We start from the raw sequence: 14,440 nt of genomic DNA, 5'->3' as shown, positions 1-14,440 counted from the left end.
TTGTCTAAGGTTTTGCTTAACTCCTCAAAAAAAGAAATCAGATTTGTCTGACAACTTCTGTCATTCATGAATCCATGCTGTCTGTTGCTTAAAATATTTTTCTCCAGCAACTCATCTATGCCTTTTCTTTATTAAACTCTCCAGTATCTTCCTGACTATAGAAGTTAAACTAACAGGCCTATAGTTACTTGATAAAGACTTTGATCCCTTTTTAAATATAGGCACCACATTGGCCTTACACCAATCCAGTGGTACTATTCCAGAGCTTAAAGTGTCCTGAAAAGTTAGAAACAATAGCTTTGAATCTACAGAATAGCCCTGCATTGTACAGGAGAACACAGAGGGACTGCCCACAACCTGAAGCGTCAGAGAGTAGAGTTTAGCGGATCAGAAGAGTAAGGGATCAGGAAAGTAAAAGTAAATATCAAGCATTGCAAGATTTAAAATTGCACATGCCTGTGAAATGGCGACAAACTACAGTACCTAAAATTGTTCATAGGTGACATTTTGAAATCCTTTACATGTTATCAGTGTACAGTTAATCATGAAATATGGCCCTAGAATTATTGCACTCACTCATGCGCTTAATAGGATACTTTGCATATGTGGTGCAATCACTGTTTACATATGCTTAATGGAACTACGTGTGCTTTTGCATTTTCAGGGAGGCGGGCATGCTTTTCATTTTGTATTTATTAATTATTATTTTTTTTTTTAATGTATAGCTATCACAAAGGGGTGAACAAGCCCCCTTGTGATAGCTTTAGGCAGTGACAGCTACTCCTTATCGACACATCAGGGGTCTATTAGACCCCCCCATTGTTTTTCCTGCCCTTCAAAGCAGCTGTTTTCCTGGCTGTAAGAGCCAGGAAATAATGGCTATAAAAAGTGATGAAATCCTCCTAGTTTCCAAGATCCTTCATCACAGAGGAGATCATCAGGGAATAAATGTTTCTCCATCTCCTCTGTAGGCAGCTGTCTTAACTATTTACCACAGAGGAATGGGAGAGCCAGGGATCTACCACAGGTGGCAGCAGAAGGATGAGTCTTTGTAAAAGTGAAAAAGCGGCTGTAAATCCACCTGGATCACTTTTACATGAATGCCGATTTCCAGCTGAAAAAAACAATACCACAATCATGGCTACAGGACCTTCGATTTTCTGTGACCTCTTGATTTCAGCCTCCCTAAGAGGTCATAGGATTTCCACAAGTGTGTTTTTTAAGTACAAATGGCTCATAAAAGAGCAGGAGAGAGGATTATACCCACCACCCAGCTACTGGCAAAGACAAAAAAAAATTCATATAGAAAACTTCATGGGAAGGAATAATTACATCACTTCCGTCAGATGGTAGCACTCCTTCATCACTACAAACTAACGCTGATGAACAGACTTTACAAGATCGAATATACTGTAGGTAATATGACATTTACCAATTATTAGCTCACATTTGCTATTATGCAAGCATGCACATTTTTTTACTTGCAACTTCAAAGTGTTTGCATTAAAGGGGAAGTAAGGCCAAAGCTTTTTTAGCCATACTTCTCCAATGGATCAAGGAGTGCAGTTCATTCTGCACTCCTGTGACCCGTTTTCAGCCAACATCGCAGTGGCATCGCTAGGGGGGTGCGGTCCGCACTCAAGTGATACTTGCTACAGGGATGACACCACCCCGACTTTCCCGAGGGTGATGAAAGCCCTGGCTCCCTTTGGCATTTTTTTCCCAGCAGACCCAAAAAAACCTCCAGCGCTGCGGCCGTGCCTGGCCTGTGTCTTCCTCCTCCTACTTCGCTGCTGAGCCTGTCACTATCAACGCTCAGGTGGCATGGCTATGCATTGTTCTCTCCTCTCCAGCTGCCACCTGGAATGGGTGTACTGTTTACATGAGCTGCCCGCCCTGCCTTGCCCCAAGCTGGTGCGGTAGTGAGCGTGGGGGGGTCGGGTTGTGATGAGGGGTTATCCACCGCTGCCCCGAGGTGAGATGTGATAGGTGAGGGGTGGGGGGGTTGCCATGGTGTCGCCACGCCAACTAGTTACACCTGAGAGCTGGTGTGGGAGGAGTGTATATGACCGGCGCCCTGTGCTGGTCTGATAACAGAGAAGGGGGATATGTTTTTGCTGCTGTACACCAGGGACGTGCAGTCACCTGCCATGAACATAAAAAAAAAAAATGATTGAGCTTCGAAGGAGTCACAGCTCGGTGACCTGGGGTCACAGACCAGTAGTCCTAAGCCACCGTTTTTTAGCTCCCCAGGCCTATGGTTCAAAAGATATGGGGCTCTTTACGCAGCCTGTCAAAAGCTACATACAGAGTGGCCAGTTTAAATACAAGCTGGCACACTCTGTTTGCAGCAGACTGAGAGGATGAGCTCACAGTGCCTCTGTGAGCTCAATGGACAGCTTGGAGCCTTGGACCAATGGTAAAGTACCATTGGCCTAAGCCAGTGATGACGAATCTTGGCACCCCAGATGTTTTGGAACTACATTTCCCATGATGCTCACCCACACTACAGAGTGCATGAGCATCAAGGGAAATGTTGTTCCAAAACATCTGGGGTGCCAAGGTTAGCCATCACTGGCCTAAGCTGTCCAATAAAAATGCTGCAGTGGAGGCTCTCATCTCACTGTAATGTCATGGAAGGGGCACAGCCCTCTTAACTACAAGGAAAAAACATGGGCTTATGGGTATAAAATTTACACATTATCCCATGTTTTTCTCACACAGTTAAGAGGGAGAATCTTCTGCTGCTGAAAAAGGTACCGTTTTAATCAAGCTAAATCATATATTATTATGCTATATATGTTATAACATAATAATTTATTATTTATCTATTTACTGTGAAATTACCGGTTTGAAGTTTTAACTTTAAACTTCAGAAATTTGTCCAGTAAGCTACCTGCTTGAGTACAGTTTGAAAAAAAAAAGTAAATTGTGGGGAAAATTATTGGGGGGGGGGGGGGTGTTACACCATGTTTTACCGCACCAGGTGACACCAACCCTATTGACGCCAGTGCTGTCCAGACTCAGTAAGGATCCCGACCATATGGCTCAGCTTATCAGTGATCTGGGGGACACACTGGGAACCTTCGCTGCCTTTGTGCTCTTGCTGGGTGTCCAGTGTGCTCCTGCTCCCTAAAGGGGCTTGGGCAGCCTCCAGGCTCACCTGTCCCACATCTATCCATTCCATGCATGTGCTTCCACTGTGGAGACACTTATAAATTTGTAGTGTTAGGACTGCAAGCAACGCAGGGTGCCTTGACGAGACTTTGCAGCTTTCACATGCGTTTGCAAATGTTTGCTAACTAAACCCCTGCTTTTAACAGACAGTTAGACAGGTTAATTTGGTTGGTCAGCAGACTGGTTGGTGAGTTGAGCTATGGAATTGTTTTTTTCTTACATCAGCTTCTCAGTGATCTGCTGAGAGCCTGAGCCAGCCCCTTCCACCCCTCCACAGCCCAGCGCCCCTGTGAGCGCTGGAGGGGAGGGTAGAGAGCCACTGACAATTATGTCTCTCTGCTCAGAATTGAGGGGGGAGAACTGAGCAATTGGCCGTGTTTGTTTCTTACTGCAAAGAGGGTGGGGGACAGATTCAGCATTTGATTGATACAATCCCAAACTTCTCTTTTCAAAAAAAGATCCTTTTATTCTGCTTTAATTGTCACTTGCCTTTACAGGTACTTCAGCCATTCAGCAGTGATTTTTATGTGCGCTACTAAAAATGGCCCACTATTTCCACAACGTTGTCCATCAGTAGTGACAACAGTTAGTTCTCTGCTAAAAAATGTTAATCACTATTGTACAGTACTTCTGTATTTACCTGTATTGTAATTGTACTGTCCCCCTTTATATTGTAAAACACTGCGTAAACTGTTGACGCTATATAAATCCTGTAAAATAATAATAATAATTGCACCACCCTGCAGTTTCATAAAGTTAGGGGGAAACATCCAAAATGCACATTGTGGGGCGTGGCCAAGAGCGGCATGTGAGCGGACGTGTCTCACAGAGCTCCCTGAGTACATCCTGACTACGATCCTTCTCCCGGCCGAACCGGGGCTCGTACCGGGCGCGGAACCATTCCACCGCCTCGGGGAATCCTGCGGGCATCATCTGGCTCAGTTGCTGGCTCCGGAGCTGCCATGCCGGCCCGCAAGCCGTCGAGGGGAGACGAAGGCCCTGTGCTGAATATCCAAGATGGCGCCGCGTCATCACAGCGCGCACGAGGGGACAGCAAGGAGAAGGGTAAGGCGCTCCCTAAGACTCCTAAAGCCCAGGGGAAAGATATCCTTTATTATGCCCAGAAGTTGAAGGGGGCGGAGAGGCCCCGGGAAGATGCAGAGTTGGATGCCACCCCCGCTGCTTTTCGGGTACAACAAACGGGGGAACCCTCTGAGCGGGCCCAGCAGGCTGAGGGGGAGCACTATACCCCTGCGATGGAGGTGTTGGAGGAAGAAGACACTGCGGAACAACCCACGCTGGCCGATATTTTGCGAGCGGTGCAGAAATGCACAGCAACGGTACAGACTCTGCAGGAACACTTTGGAAGCCTGAAAGAGGAGGTTGGGCTGATCAGACATGACATGCAGAAAATTAGGGAGCGCACAACGGCGGTGGAGGGCCGGATCAGCGAAGTGGAAGATAGAATGGTGCCCATGGTCAGGGAATTACAGATCACGGCCAGGGCCGCGAATGCTAATGAGCTTAAGCATGAGGACATTGAGAACCGCTTGAGAAGGAGTAATATCCGCATTGTTGGGTTACCAGAAAAAACGGAGGGTAGGGATCCTACTGACTTTGTGGAGAACTGGTTGGTGGAAGTTTTCGGCCGTGAGGCGTTTTCCCCTTTCTATTCCATCGAACGGGCTCATCGGGTCCCTCCTAGGCCCTTACCTCCGGGCAATCCCCCCCGCACCATGCTGGCTAAGTTGCTTCATTACAAGGACAAGGAAATTATACTGCGTTTGGCCAGGGAGAAGAGGGGTGTTCAATACAACGGGGCAAGGGTCTCCTTTTACCCTGACTTTTCAGCGGAAGTTCAGAGGCGCAGAGCGAAATTTGGGGATGTGAAAAGGAGGCTGCAACGTTTAGGCGCCAAGTACGCCATGCTGTATCCCGCCAAGCTCCGTGTGATTGCAGGAGGGCAGGCTCAATTTTTTGAGTCTGCTACAGAGGCCTCTGTGTGGCTTGAGGTGAATGAGCATCTTTTTCGTCAGGATGGAGTGAACGAGGAGGGGGTGGATTGATCCTGTGACATTTTTGGCTATGGCCCGTGCTGGACATCTTTGTGGATTACAAACCAGTGATTATCTTGATTGAGGACTTTTGCAACTATTGGCTGTTTAGTGGCCGGTAACATGATCGGCCGGGAGCAGTTTATACAGGACTGAACACTTGGAAGCGCTATTGATGTTATTGAAGAAGGTGCCTTCGCTGCAGGAGCGCACTGTCGATACGGAACCACTGGCCGTGGTATGCCTGTTGCAACATGGACCGGTGAGGGGTTATGTTTATACCCTTAGACTTTTTTTGTTGTTTTTTCAGTTTGGTTTTTTTCTTTCTAGCATTATTCTCGCTCCTGAGGGGGGCGAGGGGTCATCACTATATCATTGTGGAAGAATCACACAGAGGAGTACACCGGGTCAAGCCCAGCAGACAGACTGCCGCATGGTCCCTGGGTGGGGGAGGGGGGGCCTAGATGTTTTTTTTCATTGGGGATGCTGCCTGATTTTTGAACTTCTTCGGGACTGTATATTGTGGTATTCCTTCCATGGAGGTGTGGGTGGTTTTGGGAGGTGTGGGAACTGGGTATGCCGAATGCAGTATATTGTATTTATGGAAGAATTATTCTGTATAGTCCATTTAACTGATGTGCCGGGATGACATCTATTCCTATATTGTCCTGGAATGTGAGGGGCCTTGGGGATCCCCTGAAACGTACTATGGTTTCCACGGCCATTAGAAAACATATGCCGGGTATCTGTGTGCTGCAGGAGACCCACCTGACCCCGGGGACGGTGTCGTGTCTGGGGTTTGCATGGGTGGGCTGGGCGCATCACTCCACACACACCTCCTACTCCAGGGGGGTGAGTGTGCTGGTGCATCGTGCCCTCGATTTTCAGCTGTTGGCATTGGAGGTTGATCAGGAGGGGAAATATGTATTTTTGATGTGTAGAGTGTCACGTTTGCAATTCATTCTTGCTGCGGTTTATGTGCCCCCTCCGTTTAGTCCCCCGGTTCTCCGTGCCCTATTGGCTTTTTTGCTAACTAACCCGGGGACCCCTATGGTGTTGGTGGGTGATCTTAATGGTGTCCTAGACCATGGCCTGGATAGACACCCTCCCCCTCCGGGGGGTGGGGGTGTGCATTCCACGTCCTTGGCTAGATTCCTGGGGGAGGTGGGCTGGATGGATCCGTGGAGGCTCAGGAACCCTACCGAGCGGCAATTCTCATGCTTTTCCAAGACGCACTTTTCTTTGTCTAGGATTGACATGTGTTTGTGCTCGGATGCAGCGTTCCAACATGTGGAAAAAGTGCAGTATTTGACTAGAAGTATCTCTGATCACTCCCCCTTGCTAGTTCACATAACGGTTAACCCGGCTTCTACTTTACAGAGGGCCCCATGGAAACTTAATGCTTTTTGGTTACATCTTCTTTCTCCCACTAACACTCTTGAAGCGGACATAGAGGCCTACTGGCAGAGACATGAGGCATTTGTAGACACGAACGCTGCCTGGGACGCTTTTAAAGCCTTCCTACGGGGGCTGTTCATAACTGAGGTCAATGCCATTAAACGTGCTACGTCTGCCCAGAGGGATCAAGCGGACCAGTTGGTTAGACGACTGGAGGTGGAATATATTGCTGGCTCGGGAGGGACCACTCGGGAGGCCTGGGTAGCTGCACAGGATGCTATTAATAGGATGGATGCCTCCAAGGCGAACCAAAAGAGATTTTTTAATAAGCTGGCTTTTTTTGAGGAGGGGGAGCAGACGGGCAAGCTGCTGGCGACGTTGGTGCACTCTCAAAGGTCCTCCCCATCTATTGGGGCTGTGCGTGGCAGGTTGGGCAGGTTGGTTAACACTCCGGATTTGGTGATGAGCGAGTTGGTAGGTTTCTACTCTGAACTCTATGAGTCCAAGTCGACACGTAATGTGGCTGAAGTTCGGGAATTTCTACGGGGGATAGAGCTACCGAGTTTGGCGGATTCCCAGGTGGAGTTTCTTGAGGAGCCTATTACACTAGAGGAGATGTTGTTGGCTGCCAACTCGTTCCCTAACTCTAAAGCCCCGGGGGATGACGGCATCCCAATAGAGGTGTATAAACAGTTTGGGGACGTACTTATGCCCCAACTGCTCCGTACCCTGAATTTGGCCAGGGAATCCCGCTGCCTTCCTGAGTCCATGAGAAGAGCCAGTATTGTGCTGCTTCTTAAGCCAGGGAAAGATCCGCTGGATCCCGGTTCGTATAGGCCGATCTCGCTGCTACAGAATGATATCAAGATCCTTGCTAAAGTGCTGGCTCGGAGATTGAACACGGTGATCGCCTCCCTCATTCACCCGGACCAATCGGGCTTTATACCTGAGCGGTCTACGGCAATTAACCTTCGTCGTTTGTTTCTTAATGTACAGTCCCGGGCTGATAATATGGGGGACAGGGCATTGCTGTCGCTCGACGCCCATAAGGCTTTCGATAGCATTGAATGGGGATATTTGTGGGCGACTCTCGAGCGGTTTGGGTTTGGGCCTGGCTTTTTGTCCTGGGTACAGCTACTGTATAATTCCCCATCGGCGGTCATCAGGGAGGCGGGGAGGGTGTCAACTCCTTTTCCTTTATTTAGGGGAACCAGGCAGGGGTGCCCTCTGTCACCTCTGCTGTTTGCTCTTGCCATAGAGCCTATGGCTGTTCTGGTGAGAAGCAACCCCTTGATAACGGGTTTTAAATATGGGCAGTTACATGAAAAACTGATGCTATATGCAGATGACGCTATGTTGTTCCTAGGGGATACTTCTGGTTCTTTGGTTGAGGCTATGAGAGTGGTTCGGCACTTCGGGTCTTTTTCGGGTCTGGTGATTAATTGGACCAAATCACATCTTATGTTGCTAGATGCTCCCTCCCCTCGGGATCCTACGCGGTATGATATTCCAGTCGCTGATAAATTCAAATACTTGGGGATATGGGTCACCCCGCGACCTTGTGACTATTTATCACTGAACCTTTCCCCGTTGCTGAGCAGGATCAGAGATAAAGTGAAAGTGTGGGCTAAATTGAAGATGTCACTGGTGGGCAGGGTGAACCTTATTAAAATGATTTTTATGCCACAATTACTGTATATCTTACATAACACTCCCATGGTGATCCCGCTTAAATTATTTAGAATTATTAACTCCTTATTCAGATCATTTATCTGGCTTAACAAACCTCCTAGGATACGTTTGGAGCAGCTTCAGAAGCCGAAGGAGGCGGGGGGGCTGGCTCTGCCCAACCCATGGCTGTATTACATAGCGGCTCAATTGCAGCATATTGCCCGCTCCGTGGTGGATAGCCGGGAGGTGGGGGAGGGGGTGGAGAATCCAGCCGCTGCCCTTCTGAGCCATGGCACGGGGTCGGATGGAGTGGTGGCGGGTTTGGAGACTCTTTCGTTCGCCAAGTCTAACAGACTCTTTCCAACGTTTGCCCTAATTCAAAAAATATGGAATAAAACACGTCAATTGCAGAATGTGGAGGGCTTTACGGAGTATAGCCCGATATGGCATAATCGGTACTATGGGGAGATGGTCGGTTTGACTTGTGCTGAACGTTGGAGGCGCTGTGGAGTGACTCTTATGTCTCAAATTTTTTCTGGGGGATCACTGCTCTCTTTTGCAGAATTAAGGGAAAGATATGGCGTCCCTCAGGGTATGTACTTTTATTATTTGCAATTGAGCCACGCTGTCAAGGCTCAAGCTGGAAACAATCCCTGGAGGCAATCCCCTACCCCAATTTTTCGGTTTGTTACTGAAGTTACCAGCTTTAAAGGTTTTATATCCAGTTCTTATAACATGTTACTGAATGCATCTATGCCGGGTTTCCCCGCCAGGGTGATTGCCTCCTGGGAGAGGGATGTGGGAGTGTTTGAGGAGGACCAATGGGCGGAAGCCTTACAGGCAATACAAGGCTGCTCATTGAACACGGCACAGCGCTTATCGCAACTATATATTGTTATGAGGGTGCACCGAACACCAGCTAGACTGTATAGGATGGGGATTGGGGAGGGTGACCTTTGTACCAGATGTGCCAGGGATAGGGGGGATCTCATACATTTACTTTGGCGTTGTCCCAAATTACATTTATATTGGTCGGGGGTCATTGCTACTCTTAACGGGGCCTTCCAGGTGCGGATTCCACAGGATCCGAAGGTGTGCCTTTTGGGTGTGCTGGACAATCCCTCGTTGGGGGCGCCGGTTAGGGAGGCCCTGGGGAGAGCTCTTTTTCAGGCGCGCAAACTCATACTTCAACACTGGAGAGCGAGCGACCCTCCGAGGTTGAAGGAATGGATAACTCAGATGGGGAATGTATTGAGTATGGAAAAGTACATTTACCAACACCGAGGCCGGGCGGGACGCTTTGAGAGATTGTGGGGACCATGGCTTGATACTCCCGGGCTGTCGCCCCTGGAGCTGGTTATGGGACGGCTGCTTAGTTAAGATTTTGCCCTATATTTGTGGTATCATGATTGATTAATGGGATATGTACTACCTCCTGCGATATGTGACTCTGCTATGTAATAGATGTCTTTCTGTGTGTGTTGTTTGACTATGTATTTCTTTTTGTGGTTTATGTGATGACCTGTGTATGTTTTTGTGTGTTAATAAAATCAGTTTTGATAAAAAAAAAAAAAAAAAATGCACATTGTACTTACACGGTGATTCCCAAACCTTTTAGAAAAATTAGAGCTTGTCCATGTTTTATTGGAACAACAAATGCATACACAAAAGCCATGCCAAACATGCTCTGAACTGTGTGTAGTATCAAGTAACCTGAAATATAAGATGGCAATTTAATTAATCTAAAGAACAAAACACCATGGAATTTTTCTATAGTTTGCACAAAAAACTTACCCCATAAAATATACGCTAACTGCCAGCCAGTGTATCTTGCTATAGCAGCCTGCAACATGACAAAATCAGGAACAGTCATTTTTATCATCACAATATACTTGAATTTTGGTATATAGTTGGTTATAATGTATTATGTATGTAATTGTATTGATAACCAATACCAGAAAAGCAGGGACGTTCGGTGAGGTCAGTGGTTGGTGAGGCACTAGCTAGTATCAGAGCCAGATACACACGGGGTATATATGCTGTGATCGTTAGAGCGAGATCAATAAACATGTAATCTGTAAAAAAATTGAAAGTGTAACCTATGGAAATTTTTACGTACTGAAGTTTGGCGCCATTCCACAAGTCTGCGCAATTTTGAATGTGACATGTTAGGTATCAATTTACTCGGCATAACATCATCCCTCACATTATACAAAAAAAATTGGGCTAACTTTACTGTTTTTTTTTTTTTATATTCATGAAAGTTTAGAAAATAAAAATAAAATACATTTGAAAAATTGCTGCGTGAATACCGTGCAACCACCATTTTATTCCCTGGGGTGTTTGCTAAAACAATATATATAATGTTTGGGGGTTCTGAGTAATTTTCTAGCAAAGAAATTCTGATTATTACATGTATGAGAGACGTGTCAGTGTTGGCCTGGGTGGCAAGGGGTTAATTACCATAAGTAATATACAAATAATTATTATATATTGTTTTAAAGTAATTTACTATATTTTCAAAAACTGTACTCAAGCAGATGGCTTAGCGGAGAAGTTACTGAAGTTTGAAAGTTTAACTCAAACCAGTAATTTCACAGTAAATAGATAAATAATAAATTATTATCTTACAACGTATAGCATATAAATATATGATTTAGCTTGATTATAAGAGTACCCTTTCAGCAGCAGCAGATTCTCATTCTCCCTCTTAACTGTGTGAGAAAAACATGGGATTATGGGTAAATCGTATACCCATAAACCCATGTATTTCCTTCTAGTTAAAGAGGAAGTAAACTAACCTAATGGGTTTACTTCCTCTTTCATTCCCTGCAAAGGTAAAGCATAATGGACTACTATGCATCGCATAGTAGTCCATTATCTGTCACTTACCTGACACAGGAGCCAGCGAAGTCACCGCTGTCCCCGGTAGTCCGGCGCATCCATCTTCTCGGTGGGTCTCACTGCTCCGCCGCTGTCATTTGTCATTCGGCGAAGCTGCGGTGACGTCACTCCCGCGCATGCGCACGGGAGCCGCCACTTGTGGCATATCGCGGTGCCTGTCTTTCGCCAAATATCTCCTAAACCGTGTAGGTTTAGGAGATATTTCTTGGACCTACAGGTAAGCCTTAATATAGGCTTACCTGTAGGTCAAAGTGTGTTGTAAGGGTTTACAACCACTTTAAGAGGGCTGGGCTGGAAGGGAGCATTTTAGACACATGCCCCTTCTATGACACTATAGCATTTTTATTGGACAGCTGGGGCTAATGTTACTTTACCATTGGTCCAAGACTCCAAGCTGTCCATTGAGCTCGCTGCCTCTGACAAGAAGTGAGGAGAGGCACTGGGCGCTCATCCTCTCAGTTTGCTACAAACAGAGTGTACCAGCTTGTATTTAAACTGGCGCTCTGTCTGTATCTCCTGACAGGTTGCGCAAGGAGCCCCGTATCTCCAGAACCATAGGTCGTAGGAGCACCAAATTTACCAGTGGTGGGGTAGGACTCAGGGTGCCTACCCCCTAAATTTGGGATCCCTGTGACCTCAGGGAGTTATGACCCTTGGAGCTCAATTTATATATATATATTTTTTAATGTAGCAGAATCTCTAACCTCTTTCAGTCTAATGATAACCTTGGAGGCGGCAACAGACCGCTAACATCCTTCAGTTGGTGTAAGTCATTGGGTGCCAGACACTTCTTGGATGCAAAAGAGGTTTTATTTATTTTAACAGTCCTTTTATATTTTGTATGAGAAAGAGGGTTAGGGACAGGACACCCTTAAGTAGTTGCAATTTCAATAGGCAGACTCCGCAACTTCAAAAGGAGGACAGCCATACAGGGAAAGGCCCCAGCAAGGTGCCAATTCTGCACATGCAGGTTTGCTGTTCCCTATGGCTACAGTACTTAACAGTTCCTAATTCAAACATAACAGTTCTCTCAGCTTTACTACAACTTCTACTTGTAGTTCTTCAGCCCCATAAGCTCCTGGTCTTTCACCGGACCCTCTGATTCACTAACTATAAATATCGTGATCTCCTCAAGGCTTTTGAGGGGGTATGTCCCTCAAGCGTCACCAACACTTCTCTGCTGGGTCCCTAGCTTGGCACTTCAGATACCTTTCAAGTTTCACCCCGGCTGACCGGCTTGGTCCCTGAACTGACACACAAGGCTGCTCTGCAAGCATCAACTCCGCTGGTTGGATCCCTGACTTGATCACTGCCTGAAGTTTCCCGATTCTGGAAAAGGTGGTTGGTCCCTAGTGGCGACAGCTTCCATTCTACCTCCAACCACGTCAGGTTCTCCAGCCGGCAGAACCATCCATTTTGGTTGGACTGCAAGCCGCAGTCCCAACCCTGCGCTGCCCTCTTACTTCTGGATAGGCCCTCACACAGCCTGGCAGCCAGATGCCCCCAGGATAGGACCAATCTCTGGCCTAGCAGCCCAAGGCAGAGGATACACGTGCACCCAGATGGCAGTCCGAGTGGCACACAACACAGATCACCTGACTCCACCCGAATATATCGGCTCTCCCAGCAGGCCAAGGGATTCAAGAAAACCCTTGCCCATTGGCTGAGATACCCCATATACACATAACCTGACCTTGAGTTGACCTTCTCATATCTAGTACCACCAAGTGCCCAGCCACCTATTGGTAGAAGAGAAAAGTACAACAAGGCAAAACTTAGGGAGAAATCAATGGATCTTTAACAATTTAACTATGGTAGCTAGCTCTGACAAGGAATTTGGTGAGGAGCTCCCTGACTAAACCTCAGGGCGCTACATCAATGTTCATGACAGGTGAGGCCCTGGCATGTCCCTGAAATAAAGTGCAATGGCTAAAAAGGAATTCCGCCAACAAATAAAACCAATAAATGTTCTACTAATGGTAACTAGTGTAGTGGTATCCCCTTGGGGGCTGCTGATTGACTCAATACCCCAATGGCTGCTCTGACTCTGCAGATCCTCTCTTACACACTGACACATTGGGTTCCATGCTGTAACAGGATGTTATCAATGAGAAACTCAAACAATGTCACTGAACCACTCAAAGAGTTTACTAGAGTGAATAATAAACAGGGTGGAGCCAGCAGCCGATATGTGAGGAGCACAGGACTGGAGCTCAGTCTGCAGGCACTAGATCCTGTTGAAATCCTGGGAAACCGGCAATCAGATTTTGCCTAAGCTTGCTGGGGATGTGTGCTGGGACCCCCCGGGGACCTCCAGGGATAGTAAAATATGGCCCCCCCGGCCCAAAACGACCGGAGAACGGCTGGCAAAGTATGCCTTAAGCTCCCAAAATGGCGCCAATCAGCAGCACGAGAAAGAGGAGGAAGAGGAATGGCCAGTATCCAGCAACAGGTGTCTCCTCCACTGGACCGGGAGATCTCTGGATAGGCTCAGAGACTCTAGAGCCAGGCTGGACAGAGAAATAGAGGGGGAGGATGAGCCATCCCTGACACAGATCATGGCTGCAAGGAAGGTGACAAGGAAGACTCTGTCTGAGCACACTTTAAAGATGGCTGACATGGAAGATCGCATAAGAAGGAGCAATATCAGGTCGGTGGGGTTCCCAGAAGGAGTGGAAGGCAGACGCCCGGAGGAATTTTTAGAAAAGTGGCTGATTAAACACATGGCTCCTGACACTTTTACAAATTTGTTTGCCGGGCCGGCCACCTCCAAAGGGAACTCCCCCGAGGAAGAACATACTGTGAGGAGCTAGAACAGGACCTGACTTAATGATGGATGGAAGTCGCATGTCGATATATCCGGATTTCTCTGCTACCACCCAGAAGCAGAGAGCTTCTTTTCAACCCATAAAAAAGAGACTGAGAGATCTCTCTCTGGTGTACAGCATGCTTTATGCTGCTAAACTCCGTGTTGTGGAAAATGGGAAAGCACTTTTCTTCACTAACCCCACTGAAGCTTCGGAATAGCTCAACACTAGAGGCCGTCGTAGAATGTCTTGCCAAAGTCCGATCGCCAAGAACGCGGTGATGTACAACACGTACGACGGGACTAGAAAAAGGAAGTTCAATAGCCAGTAGCCAATAGCTTCCATCTCGTACTTACTTCAGAGCATGAGTTGTTTTTGGTCCGTTGGAACAGCATACAGACGAGCGGTTTTCCCGACAGGAATTGGTTC

At 47.1% G+C, this 14,440-nt stretch overlaps 1 protein-coding gene across 1 annotated transcript in view; it reads right to left on the bottom strand.

Moving 5' to 3' along the window:
* The window catches only part of LOC143974163 (stimulated by retinoic acid gene 6 protein-like), a 107,374-nt gene that overhangs the window by 23,649 nt on the left and 69,285 nt on the right, over positions 1-14,440 (bottom strand). Inside the window, exons 13-14 of the mRNA XM_077475284.1 lie at positions 10,095-10,143; positions 9,896-10,013 (exon numbers count right to left, since the gene is read on the bottom strand). Coding sequence (XP_077331410.1) covers positions 9,896-10,013; positions 10,095-10,143 — 167 coding nt within the window. The remainder of the gene's footprint in view (positions 1-9,895; positions 10,014-10,094; positions 10,144-14,440) is intronic.

Source organism: Lithobates pipiens, unplaced genomic scaffold, assembly GCF_037356315.1.
Source record: "Lithobates pipiens isolate NorthernLeopardFrog02 unplaced genomic scaffold, aLitPip1_a1.2 Scaffold_13, whole genome shotgun sequence".
NCBI classification, from domain to species: Eukaryota; Metazoa; Chordata; class Amphibia; order Anura; family Ranidae; genus Lithobates; species Lithobates pipiens.
Note: the sequence above shows the minus strand (reverse complement) of the source record. Positions and strands in the feature narration are given on the sequence as shown.